Below are 27,004 nucleotides of genomic sequence, written 5' to 3'. Positions count from 1 at the left end.
CACTCCTGTCGAGGGTGTGCTGATGGTAATTGAACTGCAATAGCAGAGTGGTTTCAGTCTGTTCAGTTAAGGTGCTCAGAAATTGTAGGTGATGGAAACAATCCAGGAAATAACATGATAAGAATTTACCAAAAAACAACAGACATGTCTGAGAGAAAAGTAGTCGTTTGTTTCTAGATGAAGAAACAGTTAAGTTGTGCTTTCTTATGACTGATTTCCCTTACCACTAATGATTTCTGTTCTTGCATGTTACAGGATACAATATACTTCTTGGAAGGAATTAATGAAAAACATCAAATGTAAGATAATGCTTTGCTTCTTACTGGATCATTATTGTGTTAAAATGACAACAATACTTCTACATAGAGTTGTTTCACAGTTGATAAACTCACATAATTCTCTCTCATTCTCAGACCCTCCGATGGTCCAGTTTCTGTTGTTGTGATGAGAAGCTTAACTGAAGCCTTGCCGGAAAATAGGTACTGGGTTCCATGAAACACTATTTTATTTTATTATTTTATATGTACTTTGCCACCTCTATTGAAGTAGTGTTCTGTGCTTTATTTCATCACTAGACTAAGTCGCTTACTTCACAAACACAAATTCACCGAGGCAGAGAATTTTGCTATTCAGTTTGGACTAGATGTTGAGGTAAGTTTTCTGTTCTTGATTTATATACATTTGGAGATTAATTAATAAAACTGAATTTATGAGTGAGGTTCTTGCCACACAGTCCAACAGAAAGTTTTAAAAATATTACAAATATAGTGGAATGTTAGCTTACAAAGCAACTCGCTATACTTGATTCAAAATCAGATGACTACATGGTGAAATATGTTTTTATTTACAATAACTAATAAACCTTGCAATGAGAAGTGATGCAGAAATACATCTGATCAAAATAGGCACTGCTGGATCCAGAGGAGGGACATTTGTCCCTGTAAGTTGCAGGAAATGGTGTTGCTAAAAAAAAGTTTTTACATGCATTTATTAACATGTAGACTGGCTTCATTAACTGATTTATTCAAATAATGCAGTTTGAATGTTCCCTTTTGCCTTTTTTTTTTTTAAATAAACAGGCTTAGCTGGTGAGACAAAACCAAAATTATTAGGGACGTCAGTGGGTAATCAGTTTGTGTAATGAAATTGTTCAATGTATATGAACGCTTTTATCTCAAAAACATTGCAATCAGAAGTGTAGAATTTTCAGTTGAAGACTGCTTAAAACTTAATTGCATCGAACTGAAAACCGTATTTTTTTTTTTTTTACAGCTTGTATACAAAGTAAAAGCAAACACTATTTTAGAGAAACTAGCTTCGGCTTCTGTTGGCAGTTATGGTCATGAAGTCTGGCTGGATCTTGTGACTGAAGCCAAAGAAAATTTGCAAAAAATTCAGGTATGTTTTTATTTCTACTCTTCATCTAATAAAGTAATTCAAGTAATAAAGGAGCTTGGAATTAATGTCAGTTGTTTTCTTATGCCAACAGGATAGCCAGTTTGTTGTGGATTACTGCATAAATGCTCCATGGCCACTATATGAAACCACTCAAGAAATGCTGAGCTACGCTAAAGTCAGAGTAAGGGGTTTTATTTGTTCAGATTGCTTATACTCATCCATTCCATTGCTTCTGTACAACTTGAAAGGGGGCACATCTTCAGTTACAGTGGTTCAAAAAGTTAATGCATTATAAATAATATGTTACTAAACATGAAGAAGCCGCGAGGCTTGTTCCAACCTCATTCTTGCTTAAGGGCACAAAAGAGCTTACAGTTTTATTTTTGCATCAGAAAGCGAGTTTTAGGTTTGAGTAGTAGTCTTTTTAAGTATCTTTTAAATATTAATTTCGGGACTAAAAGCTAAAAAGACGTCACCTTTTTTTTTCATTATTTTAGTCTTTCCGGCCTTATCAAACAGAATCAGAGAGATACATGTTATCTATCTGATCCTGCATACCTGTAGAAATCCAGAATCTTAACACTAAAATGAAGACTCTGATTTACAGAGTTTGTAAGTTTTTGGTCATGTCTTTATTAAATTCATAGTACTGTCTGGCATGTTCTGCATGTACCGAGTTGTCAGCCAAACCATTCCATGTATTTGTTTCAGATTTTGAAGAAAGATGATAGAACCTTTGCTCCTCCACCTGAAGGGGCTCCAGTATCCATTACTGAGGTGAGGACAAGCTTCTTGGCCCTGCAGTAGCATATGGTAAACAATTACAATGTAGACGTTTAAAAACTACTATCATTGAACTTTTTAATAAACAAGATTATATTCTATAGTATGAAAGAGAACCACAGTAGTGACAGGTTTCAGAAATAAGCAATTTTTTCAGTTATAGAGAGATTCATCTTCAGACGCTTCAGAAATTGAATGAAGAAGCTTTCTTAGGTGCTTTTAGTTACTTTTCTTTCTATTTAATCCTATTGTACACTGGACAGGCCTCACCCACCTTCAAGGAGAATCAGTGTAAAGTGTTTACACAATTGAAATTTTGGATTAATGCTTTATTACTTACATATGTAACTACCTGAAATTCTTGAAAAGTCTTAATTTTCTTCCATTCTTCTTATTTGTGATGGTTATTCTAACCATGTAATATCACTGTTTGGCAAGCTGGATATTGCCTTACATTTCTTGTTTGCATTCAGGTATTGAGAGCTCAAGCAAGGCTTACAACTTTTTATGGAGCTTTTGGACTAGAGAAATTCAGGTTTGTTTCTGTTTGTTCGTTAAGATTAAAGTAAATTTAATGGCAGTTGTTAAGTGTATGCTCTTGAAATAAAGATCTTTTTTTGTCTTTTTGCATGTTTTAAATTTGAGTTCCTTAAATCCTTCTCTTCCTGAAGTTTCCCATCCTCTACTGTGGAGAAGGGAGAATGTGGAGAAGTTGAGTCATCCTAAATGTTAAAAACATATATTATCTGTTGCACATACAATATAGATATTTTTTGATTTTAACGTATATGTAAGGTGTGTTTTAATGCACACACAGTCTAACACTACTGTTGTCTTTTCCACGTATAGAACTAGCTAGAAGAGGCTTGCGGTTCTCCCCCCGACTCATTTAATATTGACATATCTCAATAACAGAGTTCCTTTTCCTCTTGCTTCTAGTGGTATTGCTTGGGCAGGATTCTTGAATAATGAAGACATTTTCAAGAATATCCTTTTTCAGCTAGAAGAAGGAAATTTATCTTCGGCACAATACCTATGGCTTAGGCATCAGGTGAGTTGACATAGACGTCTCTTTGGTATTTATGGAGGACATCAAGTTTCTTAAATTTTCTAACTTTCTTTAACAGAATCAGGCCAATGCGTTTATGAAACAATGTTCTCAAAGAAGCAAAGGTCTATGGCAAAAGCTTGTCTATTATCGCCATGATTACCAGTTCACCTAGCTCCTTAGAAGGCTGAACTTAATCATTTAAGGATAAACTGGTATTTCTGATGTCAGGACACATATTTCTAGATCTGAAGAGCGATAGTTCTTTTACTTATTCTGTGGTGCTTGAAATCTTTTATTAATTTTCTTGCAAGCACAGTGCTCAGAATTGTTAAGTGGACATTTACTGGCTACCTTAAAATCCTTTAAGAATAATGATAGACTCCTTACTCTGAATGACACATTCATGATAGTGGCTATGCGGTATTGCATTCTTTAAGTGCAGGACTTGCAGGTCCTTGTCTCTTGTTTTCTTGACAAAGCTATAGAGCAAGTCCTAAAGTAATAGGATGTGATCCTGCCACCATAATTTGCAGAGAAATTCCTTCAGTTAGATCTTGTTTATGAGGACCATGCTCTAGTTTTTTCCAAACAGAGCTATGGGGTTTTTTTAAATTCCTGTCTAAGATTACTTAGATTTTGGGTCTGAAATCTATAGCTTCTTCCTATTAATATGAAACAGCTTTACAAAGTATCAGATAAACATTTACTCCATGTACCTGTAATTGTTCTGTTTTGATATTTCAGGCAGATTTTGAAAGCAGCTTTGATGAGAAAATGTTGGAGAACTTACTTAATGCCATCCATTTCACTGTTCCTTTGAAGGAACTATGTTTGTGGCTTAAAGATGTGGTAATCCCTTTTGTAAGAAGAGTTGTGCCAAAGGGACAGGTGAGACTGACTTAGAGTCAGACCTACAGACTTTTATTTTTGAATGTCAAAACCTCATTCCTTGTCTTTTAAAGGAATTCTTTTTGCTGTCGTTTTTCTTCTAAATGATTTCTTTTAAAACACATTTCTATGGGCAAATTTTGCTTTGATAGGAAGCATAACTCTACTTCTAACTGTGCCTTTTTCAGGGATTATTAGCAAAATGGCTGGAACAAGGTGCTCGAAACCTTGAGTTAACTGACAAGGTAAGCCATGCTGCAGAAACTTTGCATGTCTTGTATTTTTAGATGTATAATACAATTTGCTAATATCAATTATTTTGGACAGGCAAACTGGCCAGAAAATGGACTCCAAATGGCAGAGGTTTTTTTCACAAGTAAAAATCAAGGTGAAATAGGACTGACAACTTTTGGCCAGTGGACTCCTTTGGTAAGAAATGTACCAAATATAAGGATTTGCTATGAAGAGTCTTTAAAACATATGCTCTGTACATGAGCTGGAATGGATGATAATTAGGTCACTGTTGGTTTTTGATGAAGGCTGATTTAATTCCCTGAAAGGAAGAACGTGAGTTCCAGTCTTGTTGGGTTTAAAAAAAGTCAGTATAGCATTAATACCTTTCAACAGATGTATTAATAATCTAAATATGAACAATATTCTTGAATATTCTGTAGTACACAAATAAGCTTAAGTACTACCAACCACTTAATTTTAGTAAAGATACTGCTTGTGAACTGAAATGAGAAACAAGTCTCATGTCCGTCAAAATTTTTGGAAAGTAATTGCATTTAATGTGTTATGGCCTGGAGAAAACAAGTATTAAAACCCAGCTAGGTGTAAGGTTATGAGTACTGAATTTGTGCAAAGATACATAATTTATGTATATTCTATATCCTAGGTATACTAGCATCTATAAAAGTGGTATTATGAAAATGGAGAAAGATAAAGCTCAAAGCTAACCAGCTATGCGTTTTAAAAAATGGAAATGTGCATTCTGTGTTAGTTAAATTTGCTGTCTTTAACTGCCGAATCTCACATTTGAAGTGCATAAGGGAAAAAGGAGACATTTACTCAAAGTCCCACTTCCACCATGTACTCGATTTTCTTTGTATGCCATGGAAAGGTAATAGTTCAGCATGCGCAGTCATAAAATCTTCAAGATTGCAAGGCATGAAAGATAGTTTGTGAGGTTTTTCTTGGAAAATCACATGAAAAATAAGGTTCTGACTCCAAACACAATGTCAGCAGTGGGTACATTGTTTGTAGCCATTTGTCTCGCCTGTCATTAAGACGTTCAGTGAATGAAGTACTTGCCTCTTTCCCCTGTGCAGGGTCCAGTAAGTGCATCACTGTCTTTATATTTAGAAAGAATCTTTTCCTAATATCTTACCAGAATCTTCCTTGCTGCATTGTAAGTCAGCTACCCTTTTCTTATACCAGAGATGTGGAGAATGATTTATTTTCTTCCTGTTTATGACAGTGCTCTAATGGTCTTGAAGATTACAACAAGTCTTCTAATACTCCACTTTCTTTCTCTTTTTCAAACATTCTTCCAGAGATGCGGTGACTGTGAAGAGGTACATAGGTTAAAGAAGTTGGTAAATGATTTACAAGAACTGATAAATCTGTACAGAAAATACAATTGCAGGCTGGCACTCTGTGATTTTGAAAAGGTAATTCTGCAGGCACTTCAAAAATGCTTTTGAGTAGTGGATTGTTCTGAGAAGGAGAAAAGTCCTGTACTGTGCGATTTAAAGTCAGACAAAAGAGGAATCCTAATGCTTTGATTGGTTAAACAGGTTCTTAAACTGCTAAGACTATTTGATACGTTGAGTGTTTTATAGATTTTGTTTCAACTGCGGGTATAAATATATAATGTAACAGGATCCTATGAGAAGGTGTGGCTTAAACTCCATGATTTGCAGTTCATTACAGATCATGTATTGTGGAGCAAGCATTAGCAACAGAGAAAGTAGAAGTACAACTGAACAGTAAGGATTGTAGCTCAAGTAAAAGCTTTCTTTTACAAAGGGAAATGATAGTTTGTGAAATCATTCTGTGATTTCAGTGGACGCTGTAAGTTGAATTGTTTATTACGCATGTAAAGGATCGTGCACTACCATGAGTGATGTTCTAACATGGCATTGTTCTGCTTGCTGTCCAGGAAACTGCAACTACTATTGTGTTTCGCATGTTTGATAAAATTCTGGCACCAGGGCTTGTCGCATCCATTTTGGAGAAGTTTATAAAACCCTACCTGTGCGAACATAATCTACAAAAGGATGAACTTCTTCTGCAGTATATAAAGGTATCTATATTTTCTTCCTTTTGAAGAAAGCTATTTAGACATGAGTAAGCAGAAAAATCTGGTGCCCATTTTTATTTACACTTTAATTTTAGGACTGTTTTTCAATTAGCTTGCTCTTGTCAATGAACTTACTGATAGTTACTATTTCAGTAATAAGTCATTAGGAGATACAAGGGAAGATAGCCAAATCTGTCGCTTAATGTCCAGAAAACTTTCAAATTTTGTTCATATTATAACATATTCCTATCTTTTCTGAATGCAAATGTCCTAATAATCTTTATCAAAATATACAGGATTTGCTAGAACGCTGTCGTATACGATCTGCTTCAGTATTTGAAACTGCGTGGGAGGCAAAGGCGATAGCTGTCATCGGCTGTATCACTGATACAGATGTAAGTATCCATTGGCTCTGACACATCAGTTCACAATGAAACACTTAACCTTTACGTAAACATACGAGTACATTTTTACGTGATTGGCATAAGAGGGAACAAATGGCATGCAGTAGTCTTTTTATTCTGTCTCAGTAATCTTCTCCCATGTGGTGTTCTTTGCTTGAGAATTTAATTGTGATTTTGATGTCATCACATGGAAAACTCACCAACTTAAATATGTATGAAACTCTAGCTCTACATTCCCAAAAATTACTATAAGCATTTTCTTACCTAACTTGACACATCATATTATGCTAATGAATGTCCTTTATGCAAGCAGAGATTGGGCTAGGAAATAAAATGCTTGCCTACGTGAATTAATCCCATGTGAACAATACTTCAAGAGATTACCCTGTAACTTATTTTGAAAAGTAATCTGTTCATGTTCCTTTTATAGCTGAAATTTGATGCAGTTCTACAGATAATGCATGGTGCTATGGTACCATGGAGTGCAGCGGTGGAGCAGCTGGTAAAACAGCATTTGGAGATGAATCATGTCAAGTAAGGCAACATCCACAATCTAAACCTCAGCCTTGTGTGTACTTTCAGTGAGAATTCTGGTCGGGGGTGGAAATACTGTGTAGCTAATGTCATATGATGATTAAATCACGTAGCTGTAGGTAGCAAACAAATTAATAATAGTCTAATTTGTCCATAGAGTGAAGTTACTGCAAGAAAGTTACCGACTGATGGAGATGAAGAAGCTTTTGCGAGCCTATGGAATAAGAGATACTAATCTTTTAAAGGACAATCAGATGATAATGGTTAGTGATCAGCATTAGTCTCACTTCTGTCAAACGAAAATCCCTACACTTATCTGCATGTGGGGTATTGCAATCCAGACTTCTCAAAAAAATCTTAGCAACTATGCCTCCCACTTGTTATCAATATCTGCTTTTCTTGTCCTATTGGGACATGTTTTTTCCTGAAAGTCCCCTTTTTTTTAAGAATTATCATATTAGCTTTGCCCAGCCTGATTGCCGCAGCATTGATAATAATGTGGTTTCTGTATGGGCAGCAGGAAAGAAAAGAGGAAGCTAACAAAATGGAAGGCTGAGTCCTCTCAAGATTTCAGGTCTGATTTCTCCTGAGGTCACGGGGAATGATACTTGGTGACTTTTCCTTTTGCATTTATACTTTACTAGAGAGAAAACATGGTTATTTCTGGAAAGATTCCTTGCCATCCTGTGGATCCAGATGAGTCCCCTGAATTCTGAGGATTCCTGGGATAATTCTCTTCCCCAAGATCAGTTTTCCCCCAGTTATGCTTTACTCAAGTCTTCTCTAGAAAAAAGTTTCAAACTTCTAGGTAGCTTGCTTGGTACAAGCTGTACAATTATGTTATCCTATGCATCAACAAACTAAAGTCCATTTCTGTTTTCTTCTTACAGAGGCTAGTGAAATACATTCTTAAACAAGACACCTCCACTTCTTTGGAGGATGCTTTGAAAATTGTAGCAGCATATATGTTGCCCACTGTGGAAGTCTACGTTCTGAGGATGATCGACCTGATTGACAAAGAAAGGGTAATAAAATACTTCATGTTAGATAATCTCAGAATTTAAAGACACTGAGGCCTGTTTTCAAAACAGGGGAAACCTGTACTGCTTGCTCAAATCTTATACATGATTTAAAGATAATAGTTTTCATTACGCTTCTATTAATTGTACATATAATATATTAACATGGAAAATGTGGCCTTTGTCAGAGTTTTAAACGTCATGAGTCATCCTTCATTCACGGCAAAATGATGAGAATTATGACCCACAATATATAAAACCAGCTTGGAATGGAAGCTTCTACATATTTTCATGTATTGTTTTTGCTAGAATTGTTTTGGGGCAAGTCGCTTTCTTGTCAACAACAACTAAAAGTTTCTTTCTTCTGAGAAATGCTTTCTTCTAGTGCAACGGTACCCCACAAGTACAGACCTGCCCGCTTGGTACTGAGAGCACCTGAAAGTTTGTCTTGTAATGCAGTGTTCATATTAGTACAGGCTTTCTTCAAAGTGAATTTCAAGTCCTGGTTAGTAAAAAACCCTGAAGTTATTTTTAAATCGCATTGATGTTCTAACTAGAAACATTTAACTTCAACTGCTACATTATAGTAGGTGTGATTACCTTTATACCTTCTGGTTGTCCTTAGTTAGGTTATTGGAATCTCTTTGACCTGGAGAAAAGGAGGCTTTTTGGTTATAGGAATCAAATTAACTCCCCTGCAAAACAGCGTTTCTCATGCTAGCTTTTGTTCTGCCTTATTAGCACATGATATTCTTGATAATCATACTGTTTTTAAAACATGGCATAACTGCTAGTGAACGAAACTGCATTTTAATTTGCCTACTGTAACCCTTAGTGAGTAAGCACATTGATTTTACTGAAAGCCACATTGATTTAGTCAAAACCATTCAGAGACTTTGAGGAGGTCATGTCATAAATAAATGTAGTTTCTAAAGAGACTTGAAGTTCATCAGCAGATTAATCTTACTCAGTTGCCCATTATGCAATCATTGTATCAAAGCAAGTGATTACACATAAGTTAGCGTTTCTGAAAGCAAATGCTCTTTTCTTTTGATTATTTCTGGTTTAACTTCTTTTTTTTTTTTTTTCCCAGGGAGAGGAGTCTCTGACTTTGCTAAAATCTCTGACTCTTGCTGAAGCTGAGAAAGTTGCAGAGAGATTGACTGTATGGGGAACACTGGTATTACAGAAAAAAGCAGATAATTCTGAAGAGGTACCAAGTAATTTCATATCATAAAGTGTGTGCACAAATTATTCTATGTACTGTTCTCAGCCAGATGCTTAAAAAAAAGGTAGGGGATGCAAATATAAACCAAAAAGGGATGATGAACTTGTCCTGCACTGAGCAAGAGGTTGGAGTAGAAAACTTCTTGAATCCTCTTCCAACTTGAGTTTATTCGGTACTCAGCACTAGCGAGGCTGCAATACGTCCATTTTGGGCCCTATCACTACAAGGACATTTTGCTGCTGGAGCATGTCAAGAGAAGGCCAACAAAGCTGGTGAAGGGGCTGGAGAACAAGAGTTATGCAGACCAGCTGAGGGAATTGGAGTTGGTTAGTCTGCATGAGACGAGGCTGAGGGGAGACCTTATTGCTCTCTACAACTACTTGGAAGGAGGTTATAGTGAGGCAGGTGTTGGTCTCTTCTCCCAAGTAACTAGTGACAGGATGAGAGAAAATGGCCTCAGGTTGCACCTGAGAAGGCTTAGACAGGTCATTAGGAAAAATTTCTTCACCAAAAGAGATATCAAGCATGGGAACCGGTTGCCCACGGAAGTGGTTGAGACACCGTCCCTGAAGGGATTTAAAAGACATGTAGTTGTGGTGCTTAGGGACAATGTTTAGTGGTGGAGTGGGCAGTGCTGGGTTAAGGGTTGGACCTGATGATTTTCAAGGTCTTTTTGAACCTAAACAATTCTGTGATTCTGTATACTATACAATTACTTTGTGTAATTTTAAAGGCGTCTCCACACAGTAGCATGGCTATCTGAATTTGGTTAATTTTTAGGGAGTTATTCTGGGAAAGGGAAGGAATAACAAAGGGAAAAAGGTGCATATTTTCAAAACAGTGAGAGCTAACACAGCGTGCAGTACATATGTATTAACAGCTATAAAATATTGCTATTTCTATAAAGGATGCATATTTATCATAACTTTCTGTTCCCTTGCTCTTCAACTGGTTGTATCTTAGACTTGAGAGTTGTTGCATAAGACGTTTGTAGAGCATTGCGTATTATTTTAATAGAGTGAAAGTCTGAGGGTCACTGTTAATGGCAACATTCTGACCAAACAAAACATTAATCTTTTCTTGCAGCACAAAACACAGATGTTTATGACTAAGACACTTGTGGAAATCCTTAAATTCCTCTTCACCATTCAAAAAGGTAAGCTGCAAATTAATAATCTTACATTTTGTTTGTAAACGGAGTCAGGAAGTCATTGTTTTTCTCCTCCAACAGACAATCCTCTGAAGAAAGATGAATGTGAAGCAAATCTAAAAATGTTTGAAACACTTGCTACCCTGCAGGTAGGTATCTTCAGAGTTTCAAACTGCTTTTAATTTACTGTGGTTATTCCAATTGTTCTTATAACATGAATGATATTAAAAATTAATTTTATTTACAACTTCTGTGCAAAGATTATTTTTGTTGTTGAGTTCAAAGAGATTCTAGGGCTAATCTAGCAACTGAAATGGTGCCTGAGAATGTTCCCAATTACTGGAACTCAGTTGTCCATTTAAGCCAAAAAAATAAGTACTGTGTACGTTCCAAAGGTCTTAATTGCTCAACATCTCAAAGATTTCATGATAGAGTATTGTAATGTTTTATTAAGGTCTTATTATGGTTTTTAAACTTCAATTGTTTAATACAGTATTTGAGCATACCCTATGCTTCATATTTTTTAATTTTGTTTACCTACGTCTTAGGAATATTCTGTACTTTATTACATAAATCAGTAATTCATAGAAACGAGTAACGTCAACTTTGTACCGAAAGTATTACTCAGGATGAAGCAAGACATTTTAACAAACAAACTACATTTTTAAAGGAAGTTACTTGAATGCAGATATATCATTTTCTTTGTTGCAGGAAGATTTTGATATCTTTCTTTCATCTGAAGAATTTAGGAATCCTACAGTGATGTCTAGGCTTCTTGAGAAGAACATAGAAGCTTATGATACTGTCAGATCTCTGTCAAAGTCTAGAAAAGTGCAAACAATGGATTCTAATTCAGAAGGTGGTAAAATCAGGAACTGTCCTACTGAATCAGGGTTGTACAGACTGGCTTTGCTTCTGCAAGTGTCAGAGCAAGAACTGGGAGAAAAACTGGCATTGAGAGCACTGGATGCTGGAAGAGTTGAAGATGCTGTAAAAATATGCAGGTAAAAGTGCAGAGGCTCTCATGATTATGACTTTTTTCTGTACTATTTCTGATACTTCATAGAAATAAGAAGCTGTTGAGTGAAGGACTTCGGTTTTAGGGTTTTTTTTCTACAAGTAAGTGTTTAAGCACTATCCTCATAGAGCTTGTATACAATATGGAGTGTAAGGTTGTAGTCTCTGAAAATTGCTCTTGATGTTTGCCATAACATGATTACTAAGTAAAAAAATGCCCTACAGTTTTATAGTGAGGGATAAATAAGGCATACTATTAAATTACCTTTATGAGAGCTTCTTGGCTTACACAAGTAGAAGAAACCTATCGTATACTCTCTACGTACTGTCTCGTGGTTTCTAGCTGGTCTCTTCCTCCTGCTTAGGTTGTCAGGTAGTTTAAACTTAATACTACCTCTCCACAAAAGAGATAAGATGAAAATATTAAGTGTATTCTTACACGTTCTATGTGCTCCAGTGTGTATCACGAAGTGAAAGGCCACTGTATTTTTTCACTTCATTTACAGAAATTTTAGTTGCAGTGAATCATATAACTAAAAGAGAATTAAATAATTAGAACAGGATGTAACCTTAAGTAAAAGCCATAAGGACTATTTTTTTTTAATAACATCTTTTTTTTTTCATAGGGAGTTCTATGAAAATCACTGTAATGAAGAAACAGGGAAGTTGCTGTTTTCAGCATGTCAAAGGCTTTGTCATATGTTGGGAGCTGATATTCCAATGATCATTCCTAAAGATATGAATCTTCCAGCAGTGATCTATGAAATGGCTTCCCAAGCAGCTACAGTATGTAGTCAAGGTAATAATTATTAGCCTTCATTTGTGTTCATGTTGAGAATTGAACTTTCCAAACAGTATCTAAGAAACAATAAAAGAAGATGAATTTCTATATATGCCTCTGTAAAAATAGATGCTGCAAAAAATTGTTTCCTTTTAATAGGACATAACGAACCTTCCTTTCGCAGTAGGCTAATAATCTTAATATCTTGTCAGATTTGTTATTAGATTCTCTGGAACTATGTAAATATACTTTGACTGCCAAGGAGATCTACAGACAGTGCCAAATAGAAAACTATGGATTTACAGCAAAGGTATTGTGTGCTAACTTAAATATATTTTTTTATTATACGTAATGTCTCCATTGACTGACTAGTACTCATTGTACGTACATTTTGTTTCCTCCTATTTCTCCAGCAATGTTTAATCAGTTTACAAAGCAGACAACAACAACAAAGCCCCACACAGCTCTGCAAATAAAAATTTCCCTGAATATATGTGTACCTCAGCATAAATAGTAAACTGATTTGAATACTAAAATCAGTGCAGCTATGGTACAAGCACAAGTGGTATACTGTGCTTACGTTTCAGTATAATAATTCCCTCTAATTTTACTGAAAATATTAGTGATTTTATGGAATGGCTGCTGCCAGGACTGCTAGAGAGCATGAAGAGCTGACAGTCTGATTTTTAAATGTGTATTGTGAAAGGGCATGCCCAACGCTTTTGTAAAACTTTAAGATGGATATCAAGTTCTTGAATAGCATCTTTGGATTTTGTTCAGATCAGGGAGTGCTTTGGGCTAATTGAAATGAATAGGCTTACAGTTTGAGTGGAATAGATCAAAGTGCCTGGACAAGCTTATTTACGTTCTGAATGTTATTTTTCTAAAAAATGATCCATTTGCAAAATGTGCGCTTGTAATATTTGGCCAAGAATGTTTATGAAAAGAGAGATGTGGCCACTCTAATAGGAAATTTGTTTAATGCTACTGGCCATTTAATAAAGGTAGCATAGTAAAATCCATTTTCAAATAGAAGATCATGTTTCCTGTAATTGAAAACTAGAACTCTTGCAACACCAGATTGCTAGTAGACTTAGTAGTTGTTCTTTTTATTGTGCCTACTTTTGACAATGTCCTTATTTAGACAACATCTTTTGGAGGAGATAAAGATCCTTATGAAGAGTGGACTTACGATGACTTCTTTAATGAAGACGGAATAGTTCTTGCTCCACAGATAGCTCTTCCAGTTGCATATGAAACTATTTCGACTCTTCTGCCTGTTTGTGGTAAACTTGCCTTCCTGAACATTGAGTCAATGTACAATCTGCATTTCATATTGATTTGTATCTAGGAATATAAATAATTTGGTACGTGTGAGGAAGTTATCTCCTCAGAAATCTCAGTTAGATAAACTCAGGGAGGAAATATCCATTGCAAGGGGTACAGAATGTAAAGGTGACTTTGTTTTTTGTGCTGGTTTGGAAAGAATCTGAATGATGAATACCTGAAGACATGGAGAATGCTCTGGAGATGTGTTACTATAAACTTACCCTGTTCTTCTGATCTTCTCCGGGCAGCTTCTGGTATCCACTAACAGAGACAGAATTTTATTAAGCTCATTCTTATATTATTGTCCTTGTATTATAGACCAGTGTAGAAACAACATTTTGAAATTTCAGGTATTATGAACAGAACTCTATGGTGGTGTAGGTGCTGAAAAAAAGACACCTTCAGCTCTCAAGAAGCAGCACTGAATACTTTGGGATTATTTATTTTTAATACTTCTTGATATAAATGCTTTCTTTCCTAATATGTCATCGGTGTATTAGAAAGCATATAATTGCAAATACTGTTGCACATTGCTAGATCTACTTATAAAGGGTATGCTTAGATTGATTTGAATAGATTTATTACCTTCACAGATGAAGTGTCTATGTTGACTGTCTCATCAAGACAAAGGGATTTACAAACAAAGTAGTTAGTGAAAACTGTTGCTTTGTATTCCTTTCTGCGTTTGGAAAGAAATTGCCTCCTATAAAATAACTTCTGATTAGGCGCAGTAAAAAAATAGCAGTCCTAGCTCTCAGAGTTAAAGTGTCTTTATTTTATGTATTGTCCCTGTAGTATAGTATTTTTAAGCTACTGCCAGGCTTCATTGTGTTGCTGAAATCTTGGCACAGTGCTGATGTGTCTTTTGTCTGTCTTTCAGAGAACAAGCTGTATCCTTTGGACTGTACAAGCCTGGCAAACTGCGCATTCGTTAAAGGTATCATGATGGCAGATTCACCGTGCTAAAAGTATAAACCAGACCACTAGAAAACATGAGGTTTAAATTAAACCTACGCAAGAATTACTTAACTTATATTTTTTTAAATATGGGCTCATATGTTCCACTTAAAGCCCTCTTGTAGGGGGAGATAGGCTGGTTCAGCTCAGAAGACACTAGTTTGGATGGTAATTGCTAGCATTCAGCCATGCCATTTTGGGCATGTTGTCAAGGCCTGTACTTCAGTACAGAAATTGCACCAGGATGAGTTAGGACCTATTAGAGGATTTCCAAGAAGATGATCAGCTTCTATTTTTTCAACTCAAATGGGAGTCTCTATTAAATTAAAAGCCCTGAAAATATAAGGTTTCAAAGGGAATTAAGGCTGATCTTGTGTCACAAATTGAATGAAGAAAAACTTCTCTGATAGTAATTCCAAGAACAATATGCTTAATATAAATATACTATTATTTTTTTTCTGGGTTTTAAATATATCACAGGACAGAACCTCCTCCTGCCAGCTAGAACTCCCATCTATGCGGCACTACAGAACCTCATGGAGTGCAGTCAGTACGAGTTAGCTTTGCGGCTAATGTTCTGTTCACTTGGGTCCTGTCTTCAGCATGGTATATCAAACATCATGGATTCATCCCTGAGTGAAAAGGTATGGTGAGGACAATGCTGAATTTTGCTGAAAATAAATCTTAGAAGTATGCCAACTATTAACAACTTTAGAGTAGTTACAGATTAATTTGATAGGTACGGGAGAGGCTAACTCCATGACCTTTTACAAATTACTACCACTTGATCAGATGTTGAGCCTTTTGTGAAAGGAGCTAGTAGTTTCTTCCCTATTTTTTATGGTCCTCTGTACATGCAGAAATAAACTTCCAGTTCTGCAGGGAGGCCATAGTAAAAAGAATGTTAATATGAATTTATTATGTTCTTTCACACTGTTATATCATTGGTTAGTATGGTAAAAGTTGCAAGCAGAAACACATCAGTTTAAAAGCACTTGAAAAACAGAAATCCTTTTTCTGTCTCAAAGAGATCTGCATAAGGCCTGAATTAAATCTGAAAATACAATTACTATAGTACCTTCTGTGATGCTATAAATGACAAGAGAAGTTGAAGGCTTAGAATTTATTTTTAACCAGGTCTGACTGTCTTTTTTTTGATGTTAGCTACATGATGGCAATATGATAGCTGAAACCAAAAGCTTTCTCATTGCTATGAAAGAGAAATGTGCTTCAGTTATTGTGACCACTATCCAGACCTTACTACACAAGGTAAGAATGCTCGGAAAAGAGTAAGAGTGAGCCCCTTTCTTCTGCTTTACCAAGAAAAGGGCTACCCTTCCCATTGCAGAAGCTCATTCTGAAATTGTCCTGTGGCCAAACACTGCGAAACTTGCACATTCTGGAAAAATCCCATACCTTGGAAAGCCACAGAGAAGGTGAAGGGAAGCACTGACAGTATTGCAGTAGTGGGAAGGGATTGGGGCTCCACAGTCTCATGTCCAAGTATCAGTATGTCGCAGAGGTGGGCTGGATGGCCTGACAGGATTGGCCTTGGCAGTCCCTGCTGCCTCCTGCAGATGGGGCAGCCTTTGAACAGACACCACCTCACTGGCAGCCACAGGTTGTAGCCCTGGAGTATTTGAGCCTCTTACAGACAGTGGCTCTTTGATCGCAAGCTAATTGGTTTGCCTGAAAGTTTATGTACAGTGGCAGCTTCATCTTTGTGGGGATCGTTTACTAGAGTAATGGCCTTTAAATCTGTAGGTGTTTTCTATCTCATTTTCAATCCTGGTTTCATTTTAGATTTGTAGACTATTTCTAGTTGAGAGGAGTTTTTAAAAGCTATCTGCAGAACCTGCAATGTACCATCTTCTAAGCAGTTTAGACCAAGAGAAATTATTTTAGTCTGTCTTCAGTATATTTAGATTTTAAGTTCTAAAGCCTGAATTCATTTTTATTCCTTTTTTCCCCTGTAACTTAAAGGTCTAATACACCTCTAAATTACAGAGTACTTTTTATGTGTTATGCTTCATACAAAGAGACCCTCTAAAATAAACTCCTAAACTTTTCCTTTTTTTTTTTCCCTAAAACACAGGTGTTCAACTGTCGTCTCATAGATCGGAACCTGGCGTTGGGTTATTGTACAATTTTGCCCAAGGAAAATATGTTCAATAAGCTATGGAATGTCATAAACAACACATGGCAAAATTACAGAAAAGTTTTGGTAAATTCACAAGGCAATGTCTTTCTTCAGCAAACAGATAATGTTAAAGAGTTTCTTTAAAAAAAAGATATAATCAATATTGTTTGGAAGTGCAATAGTTTGCTGTTATTAAGGGTATAGTTGTATTGTAGAATCATAGAATGGTTTGGGTTGAAAGAGACCTTAAAGCCTGACCAATTCCAGCCCCCTGCCATAGGCAGGGACACCTTCCACTGGATCAGGTTGCTCAAGCCCTCATCCAGCCTGGCCTTGAACAACTCCAGAAACTGGAGATCCACAGCTTCTCTGGGCAACCTGGACCAGTGCTTCACTGCTGTCACAGGAAAAAGTTACTTCCTACTATATTATCTTAATCTCCCCTCTTTCAGTTTAAAGCCATCACCCTTTGTCCTATCACCAAACGTCCCTCCCCAGATTTCTTGTAGGCCTCCTTTCAGTAGTGGAAGGCTGCTATAAGGTCTCCCTGGAGCCTTCTCCAGGCTGAACAATCCTGACTGTCAGGCCGTCCTCAGAGGAGGGGCTCCAGCCCTTAGATCATCTTCATGGCCTCCTCTTGACTCATGCCAACAGATCTATGTCCTCCTCATGTTGAGAGCCTCAGAGCTGAACACAGGACTCCAGGTGGGGTCTCACAAAAGTGGAATAAAGGGGGAGGATCCCCTCCCTCGCCCTGCTCGACCCACACAGTTGGCTTTCTGGGCTGCAAGCACACATTGCTGGCTCATGCTGAGCTTCTCATCAACCAGCACCCCCGGGTCCTCCTATTCAGCACTGCTCACAATCTGTTGCCTGCCCAGCCTGTATTTTGTGCTTGGGATTGCCCTGAACAAGGTGCAGGACCTTGCAAAATATTTTTGAGAAAGAAACTCAGTTTTGAAGTAGCTTTGAACTGCCAACTCAGGAGGTGAGGTAATCCTCATACTACCTTCTGTGATCTTTGTTTTCATCTTATACAGTTGTGTGGTCATCTGTGAATTGTTTTAAGTCCCTCTAAGGATTTAGACCTCAGGATTCCCAATTTTCTGGTTATTTGTCATACCCGTATTCCCTTCCCTTCTCACTCCTTTAGGCAGTAGCTCTGGTTGGAGCACAGCTTGCTATCCAGTGTGGTGAAGAAGAAGAAAAAAGGAAGTTCGAAGTGCTGGTTACTGATGCAGAATGGGGTATCCAACTTGGTAAACTTGGTGTAAGTTTTTCCTTATTTGTTTGTTTGTTTGTTTAGGGTTTTATTAACTGATTACATTCAGTATAATCTGAGATGTATTGTGATTTTTAGACAGGAAATGTAGGGAAATTTGGGGTTTGTGTTGTTAATTTTTCATTCTGCTTGTCTGCTTAAATAAAGCTCAGAAACTGAGAAATGCAATAAATCAGGGTGCTATAAAAGAACTTCTAAGTGCTTAAATATTATTTGGCACAAGGCATAGTCAGCAAATGTGCTGCTTTTTCCCGCTCTGAAAATCTCTGATTTGAAACTACAGAAAACGTAAAAGATTAACTTATAAGGAATTATTCCCGATATTGTCTAAATCACTTCTTTGGGAAGAAGATAAAATGTTTATTTATCTGCAGATTTCTTTTGAGACCGTATTTAGACAACCACCAGTAAGGAAGAAGGAACTCATAAGAACACTGGTGCAAAATCCAAAAGTAGACACAGATCTCATACTGAATTACTGCAGGTAATAACAGAAGGAAATCAATTGTTTGTAACTGTTGCTGTAATAAGAGCCATGCCTACTGAAATCTATTTTAGTTTAAATAGATCGTAACTAATGTAATATGCTGGTGTCTGAATTTATTCATAAGGAAAAAGCACCTTGACGACACCAAAGGTCACAGACAAAATAATATTCTGTCCTCTTTTAGTACGTTCATGCTAGACAGCGATGCCGCACTGCAGCTTTGCGTTGAAACGTTACTTCTTAAGAATGCTAATACAAATCATGTTGAAGATGACTCTGCAGAATACAGTGAGAAGCAACCTCATTCCACGCTCCTAACTAAAGCACTAGAAATTATTCCTCTACTGAAAGACACGAGAGACCTGGTTGCCAGCCTCAGTGGGATGTTGTACAAGGTAAAAAATAATAAAGAAGGACAAAACAAAAAACCCAACACAATAAAACGAGCAAAAAGAATCCCTGACATATGCATGTAGTCTCAAATGTCACTTGAATGTCAGATTAATAATTGCACAGATATTTGAATGATAAGTCCCAGTTTTTTATGTCTCTAGAAAAACAGAACAGACCTGATTTTCTTTAGAGATGAGTTTGGTCTTTCTTCCCTACTGCCCTCAAAAGAACAACCAGAAGATAATAAAATGTCACTTCTAAAAAGCATAGCGAGGGAAATATTTCAGAGTGCTACATTAAAAATGAATAGGGGCAAAAAAAATCTACTTTCGGGTGTTTGGTCTCTGCAATATCCTGACTATTTTAGGGTTTAGGACTTTGACGTGTAAATCTTTTGTATGTCATGGTGTTATAATACTGATGTTCCTTCAGTGTTCTGTCAGTTGGAAAAATTTTACTCGTCAATTTTTCTAAGACAAATCATGTAAGATCTTACAAATTAGATTGTTATTTTGAACAGCTTGATCCTTATGACTATGAAACTATTGAGATTTTCCTGAAGGTGATACAAAATGCTGATGAAAGGAACACCACTATCCAGCTGAATCAGGTATGCCCAAGCATGTTGCTGTCACCTTGCTAATGGCATCTGTATTTTTTTGTTTATTAGTGTAGGTATTCAGGAGGCTGTTGCAATGAATTGAATTATTCTATCTATACAGATCTCATTCAGAAAATAGCATTCAAGAAATAGCGATCTCTAGCTGTTTTTCAGCAATGGTTCGTAGCAGGGACAAAAATTCTACAGATATGTACTAACTCTGCCAATAAAGCATATCTCCAGGACTTAAGCCTGTTTATGGGGGCACAGGGTGAAATACAGTAGTCATGTGGCTCTTCAGCTTTTTCCTTGCTTATTCCTTTTTCCCCCCTTCTAGGCTTTGAGCCTCCTCAAACATCTGGAATCTTATAAAAGAATTTCTCCACCTGTGGACCTTGAACACCAGTATGTTTTAGAGCACGTGATTCCCTTATCTCCAGCTGCTCAAACCAGACTGCCCTTTCACCTGATATTCTTTAGAACTACACAGTGTTTCTGGAACATTATATGTACGTTCAGTTTTTTTATGGCTATATATATGTATGATTGCCTTTCTCTGCTATCTGTGAGCTTTAAAGATCTACAATATATATTTTATATTAATTGTATTTCTTTATTAATGCAGTTTTCATGCCAAGTACTGCTGAAATGAAAGCCCTTGTGCTCCCAAATTGCTGCTGGTGAGGTAACTGGTTTTCAGTGGACCTCAGCTGACATCTACAAATGTAGAATTCTGTCCTCAAATTCTTGTCTCAGGACTTCTCAAAGACCAAAGTAATCCATGTATCCCACGCCAGTGTGGATAATTAAGATTATATTCTCTTTTCCGGTGGAGGTCTGCATCTAACAATAAACTGAAGGTGCTTAATTTCATAGAGAAGTGAACTATGACACTATCTCAGGCAAGTTGTCTTTTTCCTTTCAGCTGCAGAGCTCAGTGAGGAATCCTTCCCAACGCTTCTGTTGATTTCCAAACTAATGAAGGTAAAGTAGCATCTTGAAAGGAATTAATTCTAAACTTTTCTTGCCCCACACACAAAAAAGAGCTTTAATCTTTCTTTTGCATGATTTCGGCCTTACTATAGGACTTTGACAACTCTTCATCTACTTTAATATTCTTGTAGGTTTCACTGGATACCTTACACATGTCTGCAGCTCGCTATGTCTTTGAAAAAAAATTGAAACCAAAAATCTTTGAAATGAGAAACACTGGATATACATCAGTTGTTAACAAGGAAACAACTAAAACCATGCAGACGATTCAGTCTTATCTGCTGTCGATCATCAATCCAGAGTGGGCCGTAGCTATGGCTCACAAGATTGCCCAAGAATTTCCAGCGGGTAAGGTGCATATGTGATGGTGTGAGAGGTGAAGTAGTGGGAGAATAGGTTTGAGAAAAGAAAAGCTAGCCTGTAACCAAACAATTGTTCAGTATCCTTGGATAAAAGCTGGGGCAGTTTGAGAATAAAAATGCTTTTGTCTCGTGCAGCCATTTTATAACACAGCATCCCTCTTAAATCCTCTTTCCTCTCTTTCTAAGCCATGTTGTCTTACTTAAAGTTTCTGCATTTTCATACCATCTTCAGAAAAGTGTTCCATCAAAAGCAAATATTTCAGCCAAATTTAAGCTAGCTTCTATGTTACCTGAATCCAAACAGATAATATTTTTTGGCTCTTTAGGTACAAGATTTTCCTAGTATTATAAATAGCTTCTAATTATCTTTTTAATTCTTTGAAATAAAATGGATATTCTGTATGCTGTAGGATGGATTAATGAAAACTTACTTTATTTACGTCCTTTCCCCTCCTTTCTCTTTTCCCTTTAAAATAGGTCCTGACCAGATTCAGGCACTGAAATTCTGCCTCTATCTAGCTGAGAAATGGCTAAAGAATACTTCAGCTAAGGTAATGGTAAACTGCTCACAAAACTGTTGGTTTTCAGTGGGGTACTTACATTGGTGTTTTGGATAGTATTGTGTAAATTGTACCGTAACCAGCCCTTGGGTTGTACTTTCTTTTGGGGATATGGGAAGTACTTTCTTTTGGGGAAGCGCCTGTGTAGATGACCCCTGAGAAGAACCCTCTCTGTCCAGTAACTTCCTCTTGTTCACAACCCAGCAAAAATTAGGCTTGCAGTTCTTGGAGGCTGGACAAAAAAATATACAGTTTAAAGGAAGTATGATTTTTTCTCTTTCCTGTTGTGTGTGTTTTTCTTGATGCAGGAGAATGAGTTGTAATCTGTTCCAGCTGTTACATCAATAGCATTATTAACTCATTCCAAGACTCTGGCTATTTGTAATAGTAAATGGAAACAAAGTCTGCTTTGACTTGATTCTCAGGCTCATTTTCACGTGGTTGGTGGGGAAAGGTGAATAAGAACCTCATCCTTGCTTATAAATATCAAACTACCTGTGGAGCTACTGAGACACAGTGAACACTAAGTAGTTCTCTGATGTGTAGTCAAAACTTTGAATAGAATTGTGCCAAAATTAAACTGTAATTCTAGCAGCTAAAGTTTAATATTAAATCCTTTTTCCTTCTCCATCTTACCTCAGAATGTTTGCATTTTACATAGTGGTGCATGTGGTACATATTTTATTAGGTGTTTTCCAACAGTTTCTTTCAAAGTATGTTTTCTTACTGGAGCAGGATGGGTTTTCTCTATGTTTGCCGGAAAAATACCTTTAGGTACAGGTATGGGGCATATCTGAAGAACAGATCTTCCTACTCAGTTCACTGGTTCAGACTATAAAAATTTAAGATTATTTTTCTAGTGCTTTTGATATAAGGAGGTTGTTTTATTTAAAACTGTGGTATTTTGTTGAAGGATGAGTCACATGACAAAGCCCAAGTCCTACAGAAGAAATTATGTATGCAGTATAAGCGATCAGCAACAGAAAATGTTCTAATAACACATAACTTGAACACTGGAGAGCATTTAAAGTCTATTGGGAAACCAGCAAACCTTATCATTTTACTATACGAACACCACAGTATTGACCAAAGAATTCAGAATCCAACCGGCAGAGATTATCCAGGTAAGTATCCATAATCTAGTTTCCAAGGAGCAAGAAGCTGCACTTCTCAGAAGTTTCTAAGCCAGATAATACTAGATTGTAAACAGATTTTCTCTCCCTGTTTCTGTAGATATCCATATGGCAGCAAAGGAGATTGCTGAGATTAACAATCTGGATATGAACAAAATTTGGGATAAACTGCTGGATAAATGGCTGTGTCCAAGTATTGTGCCCTCAGAAGTAAGTCATCACTAGAGGTTCAGTTTTGGAGAAAAATAGCCAATTACATAAAATATGTATATCTTTATGACTTTTCAAAAGACTGAACTTACTTTGCATAATTTGTCTTTCATACTCATGACTATTTAAGATGCATCTGAATTCAGACTGCTAACAATTTCAGTACCTTTTAATATTGTCGCACACCACTATCTCCAGTGAGAATGATTCGAAATTGCTTTCTTTTTTCTCTGTCTAGAGAGTAAAATCTTATCTTTGGTGGTATGGTAAGGTAGCATAGCGAGCCTAAAGAAGTTCTAAGTATATGAGCCTCATCAAACACCGATTCTAGAATCAGGAAGACAATGAATTCTCTCCTGTTGCAACTTAGCTGACAGAGTGTTAATTGCTGTCTGTGCAGCGTAGAGCTGGGTGAGAAAGGGCAGGGAACAGGCATTGCATCTGCCTCAAGATACCAGTAAGCAGGCTGAGGAATGGTGTTGACTGCAAAGCCCACAGTTAAAGAAAGAAAGGACTGATAAAACCAGAACTTGTCTCTTTGGCTGCATCAGCAGGGGTGCCCAGCTATTAAGCTAGGGCTTAAGCGAGGATATGACCCAATTATTCATCCAAACAATTTAGAAAACACTCACAATTAGATTTTTATATCTTTCTAAAGAAAACTCAAGAAATCTTTGGAGGCGTGCAGGAAGATGAGGAACTTCGAAGGTACGTATGTGTCTTGCCTGTAATATGGTGAATTGTTGTTAACTTGCAAGTTTAACTTTATCTGGCTTTCTCAAGAAACATAAGAGCGTGGGTTTCAGAACTCACTATTGTGTTCTTATTTCTGCTTTCTGGTGACATAAGTTTTGAATCATCACATACTTATTTCCGAGATGAAATGCCATTTGTAATACCTTACAGATCTAAATGCGTGCTTAGGAGTAGCTGTTGGGAGGTTTTCTCCTCATTTTCCATATCCCTGGCATTTCTTATCCTTAATCTCTTTTTGACAATGAAATATATTTATATTTGAGTGCATATTGATGCATTGTGTTTTGGTAGCTGTGCTGTGCTTGCATTAAAAACAAATCCATTTTTGCAGAGTTATATATCTACTTCAGTCACGCCCAATGGATTATAGTTCAAGATTGCTTTTTGCAATTACAACATCTGCCACATCTGTAAGTTTCTAAATTCTTGTTTTAGCTTGCTACTTATGGAACTTTTACCTCTTACTGAAATCGAGTGTTGTCTCCGTAATGGTAAGGCCTGAGGCCTTTGCATCTGTATCCATAACTATCCAAAAGTTTATAAATCCATATGAAGTGTTCAAGAGCAGGCTGGATGGGGCTTGGAGCAACCTGATCTAGTGGGAGGTATCCCTACCCACGGCAGGAGATGGCTTTGAGGTCTTCCAACCCAAACCATTCTATGATTTTATGACAAATATTTCAACTGGTTAGTATAAAAGTTGACTATGAACCAGTTTGTTACTCAGCATGTATTTCCACCAAATAAATTAAAAAAAATCTTGGAAAGATCATGCTAGACCTATATAACTCTCTTCTTAGTTGCTCAGCCAACTGTTGTGACATTTTCTGTGTTGTATTTCCCTCTCTCAGCCGATCGGTGTCACTCAGTTGACTTTTGCTCACAGAAGCAGAGCGCTGAAGTGTCTGCTCTACCTGGCAGATACCAACACCGTGGAATCACTCTTCAAGAAACCAATAGAGAAAGTAAAGTAAGATGAATTTTCCTTAAGGTGTTCCTTAATGTTGATGTTGTGTTGGTCTTAAATAGCCATTGGAGAGAAGTACTTTATTTTTTACTAATCTGGTTTTTTTGAGCTTTCAAAACCTATTTCTGATAAGCCTGATTAGATCTTTTCATTTCACTGCAATACAGTCCAGTCCATAACAGTCCTGATTTGTAAAACTGAAAGTAAATTGACATTACATGGAAAATACTTTGTTCCATTTTGCATAGATTGCAGTTAATTCTCTAGTAACTGGAGGGTTTTCCTCCTCCCCATAGATATGGCATTATGTTCATCAGAGTTAAGAACTCGTCGTCTTGCAAAGACATAGTCCTCTGCAAAAGGGACAAACCCAAATACCAGCAAATAACGTCGTTTCTTTGAAAATATCTGTAGAACTACTTTCCTTAGGAAATAGCTAGACTAGAAGTTCTGTGCTGGTAATCTGGAATTAGGACCTTTTTAATGGAAAGTGATGTTCTCAGAGTACATTGTGCCAAATAGCTACGATGGGTTTCTGTAAAGATGCAGTCTGTGCATGATTGAAATTTTAATTGTAAGAATCCTAGTAACTTAAAGATGACCCTAGCTATCCACCTTGAATACTGTGTTCAGTTCTGGACCCCTCACCACAAGAAGGATGTTGAGGCTCTGGAGCGTGTCCAGAGAAGAGCAACAAAGCTGGTGAGGGGGCTGGAGAACAAGTCTTATGAGGAGCGGCTGAGAGAGCTGGGGTTGTTTAGCCTGGAGAAGAGGAGGCTGAGGGGAGACCTTATTACTCTCTACAACTACCTGAAAGGAGGTTGTGGAGAGGAGGGAGCTGGGCTCTTCTCCCAAGTGACAGGGGACAGGACAAGGGGGAATGGCCTGAAGCTCCGTCAGGGTAGGTTCAGGTTGGATATCAGAAAAAAATTCTTCACAGTGAGAGTCATGGGGCACTGGAACAGCTGCCCAGGGAGGGGGTCGAGTCGCCTTCCCTGGAGGTGTTTAAGGAACAGGTGGATGAAGTGCTTAGGGACATGGTTTAGGGAGTGTTAGGAATGGTTGGACTCGATGATCCAATGGGTCCTTTCCAACCTTGTGATTCTGTGATTCTGTGATCCATCATCCAGGTGAATGAGGTTTCCGTAAGCAATTTCCAGAAAGTTTTTACCTCATAAATATCTGCTTCATAAGTGCAAATACAGTATATTCTGCTTTTTCCTTTTTCTTTAAAAGCAACAGAAGAACATTTTTCCAATATTATCCTTAGCTTGATTATGTGAGTTATAATAATCACTGTAAATATCATTAACTCCTGTTCTTGCGGGTACTTTTTTACAGATATTTTCTAAAATGCTGCATTTATCTGGCGGAGTTTGAAATCTTGAATATTCCGTACACTTTTGAATCATTTCATAAGAGTCCTAAGGAAGGACTGATTAAGGGGCTATGGAAGAATCACAGCCATGAACCCACGGTATGATTTTAAAATTCCCCATGGCTTTTTTGTTTGTTTGTTACATGTTCGATTCTCCTCTTTCAGAATGGCCAAATGAAAACCAAAACGACTGTTGCTGTACTGACTGACTACTTCCCATCACATCATTATTATCACATCATTATTCCCTAGTACTTGTCTACCCTTGTGTACCCGCACCTTGTCTGGGAAACGAGATTGTTGGTGCAGAAGCCTTTTTCTTCCTCCCCCCCAAGTTGCTTGGACTCATACCTCATATCTCATACTCTAATATGAATTAAATAAATATTAACAGGTACAGAGCTTTAGAATAACTTTTAGTTACTTATCTAATATGCCAGGGATAGGTTTTATGTTATGCCCTGCTTAGGAATTTGACTTTGACAATTCATTTGTGTTAGCAAATATGTTTTCTAAACAGCTGACTTAACGCTGAAGACCACAAGATTTCCAGGTAGACAGCAGTGTATGACAAAACAAGTATACTAATCTGTTAATGCTTCAACAGTAATGCTTTTGATTTATAGCTGTAAAATAAATGGAAGTGATCTGCCAGTCTAAAATCTGAAATGACATATAAAAAAAGCTTTGGCCTTCCTACAATTAGAAAATAAAGTGGTCGCATATAGTTGGGGGTTTTGGTTTCGTTTTAATTCTCCTTGCATGTGTAAAATAATTTTGAAGGTGGTTTGATTGTGGCTTTTCAGGAATTAAAGGTCCTAGTAATGCTGTAAAAATCTAAAATTAAGCTGGCAAGCAGTAAATGTTCGAAGATCATGAATGTATATGACAATACAGC

At 37.0% G+C, this 27,004-nt stretch overlaps 1 protein-coding gene across 2 annotated transcripts in view; it reads left to right on the top strand.

The window, feature by feature from the left end:
* The window catches only part of KNTC1 (kinetochore associated 1), a 40,674-nt gene that overhangs the window by 7,764 nt on the left and 5,906 nt on the right, over nucleotides 1-27,004 (top strand). For both annotated transcript variants that reach the window (XM_009560426.2, XM_054082861.1), the window contains exons 14-55: nucleotides 256-299; nucleotides 414-479; nucleotides 576-651; nucleotides 1,273-1,398; nucleotides 1,490-1,579; nucleotides 2,110-2,175; nucleotides 2,655-2,716; nucleotides 3,121-3,232; nucleotides 3,977-4,120; nucleotides 4,309-4,365; nucleotides 4,448-4,549; nucleotides 5,677-5,793; nucleotides 6,285-6,428; nucleotides 6,722-6,820; nucleotides 7,260-7,363; nucleotides 7,521-7,626; nucleotides 8,254-8,388; nucleotides 9,476-9,595; nucleotides 10,697-10,766; nucleotides 10,842-10,909; nucleotides 11,472-11,764; nucleotides 12,404-12,576; nucleotides 12,771-12,868; nucleotides 13,703-13,844; nucleotides 14,768-14,824; nucleotides 15,325-15,488; nucleotides 16,009-16,113; nucleotides 16,940-17,068; nucleotides 18,138-18,254; nucleotides 18,641-18,750; nucleotides 18,938-19,148; nucleotides 19,667-19,756; nucleotides 20,085-20,256; nucleotides 20,673-20,731; nucleotides 20,872-21,088; nucleotides 21,580-21,653; nucleotides 22,576-22,786; nucleotides 22,896-23,005; nucleotides 23,664-23,713; nucleotides 24,093-24,171; nucleotides 24,613-24,731; nucleotides 26,070-26,205. In XM_009560426.2, coding sequence (XP_009558721.2) covers nucleotides 256-299; nucleotides 414-479; nucleotides 576-651; nucleotides 1,273-1,398; nucleotides 1,490-1,579; nucleotides 2,110-2,175; nucleotides 2,655-2,716; nucleotides 3,121-3,232; nucleotides 3,977-4,120; nucleotides 4,309-4,365; nucleotides 4,448-4,549; nucleotides 5,677-5,793; nucleotides 6,285-6,428; nucleotides 6,722-6,820; nucleotides 7,260-7,363; nucleotides 7,521-7,626; nucleotides 8,254-8,388; nucleotides 9,476-9,595; nucleotides 10,697-10,766; nucleotides 10,842-10,909; nucleotides 11,472-11,764; nucleotides 12,404-12,576; nucleotides 12,771-12,868; nucleotides 13,703-13,844; nucleotides 14,768-14,824; nucleotides 15,325-15,488; nucleotides 16,009-16,113; nucleotides 16,940-17,068; nucleotides 18,138-18,254; nucleotides 18,641-18,750; nucleotides 18,938-19,148; nucleotides 19,667-19,756; nucleotides 20,085-20,256; nucleotides 20,673-20,731; nucleotides 20,872-21,088; nucleotides 21,580-21,653; nucleotides 22,576-22,786; nucleotides 22,896-23,005; nucleotides 23,664-23,713; nucleotides 24,093-24,171; nucleotides 24,613-24,731; nucleotides 26,070-26,205 — 4,824 coding nt within the window. The remainder of the gene's footprint in view (nucleotides 1-255; nucleotides 300-413; nucleotides 480-575; nucleotides 652-1,272; nucleotides 1,399-1,489; nucleotides 1,580-2,109; nucleotides 2,176-2,654; nucleotides 2,717-3,120; nucleotides 3,233-3,976; nucleotides 4,121-4,308; nucleotides 4,366-4,447; nucleotides 4,550-5,676; nucleotides 5,794-6,284; nucleotides 6,429-6,721; nucleotides 6,821-7,259; nucleotides 7,364-7,520; nucleotides 7,627-8,253; nucleotides 8,389-9,475; nucleotides 9,596-10,696; nucleotides 10,767-10,841; nucleotides 10,910-11,471; nucleotides 11,765-12,403; nucleotides 12,577-12,770; nucleotides 12,869-13,702; nucleotides 13,845-14,767; nucleotides 14,825-15,324; nucleotides 15,489-16,008; nucleotides 16,114-16,939; nucleotides 17,069-18,137; nucleotides 18,255-18,640; nucleotides 18,751-18,937; nucleotides 19,149-19,666; nucleotides 19,757-20,084; nucleotides 20,257-20,672; nucleotides 20,732-20,871; nucleotides 21,089-21,579; nucleotides 21,654-22,575; nucleotides 22,787-22,895; nucleotides 23,006-23,663; nucleotides 23,714-24,092; nucleotides 24,172-24,612; nucleotides 24,732-26,069; nucleotides 26,206-27,004) is intronic.

The sequence above is a fragment of the Cuculus canorus genome, chromosome 17 (assembly GCF_017976375.1).
Source record: "Cuculus canorus isolate bCucCan1 chromosome 17, bCucCan1.pri, whole genome shotgun sequence".
In the NCBI taxonomy this organism is placed as follows: Eukaryota; Metazoa; Chordata; class Aves; order Cuculiformes; family Cuculidae; genus Cuculus; species Cuculus canorus.
This window is presented reverse-complemented; position numbering and strand designations above follow the sequence as displayed.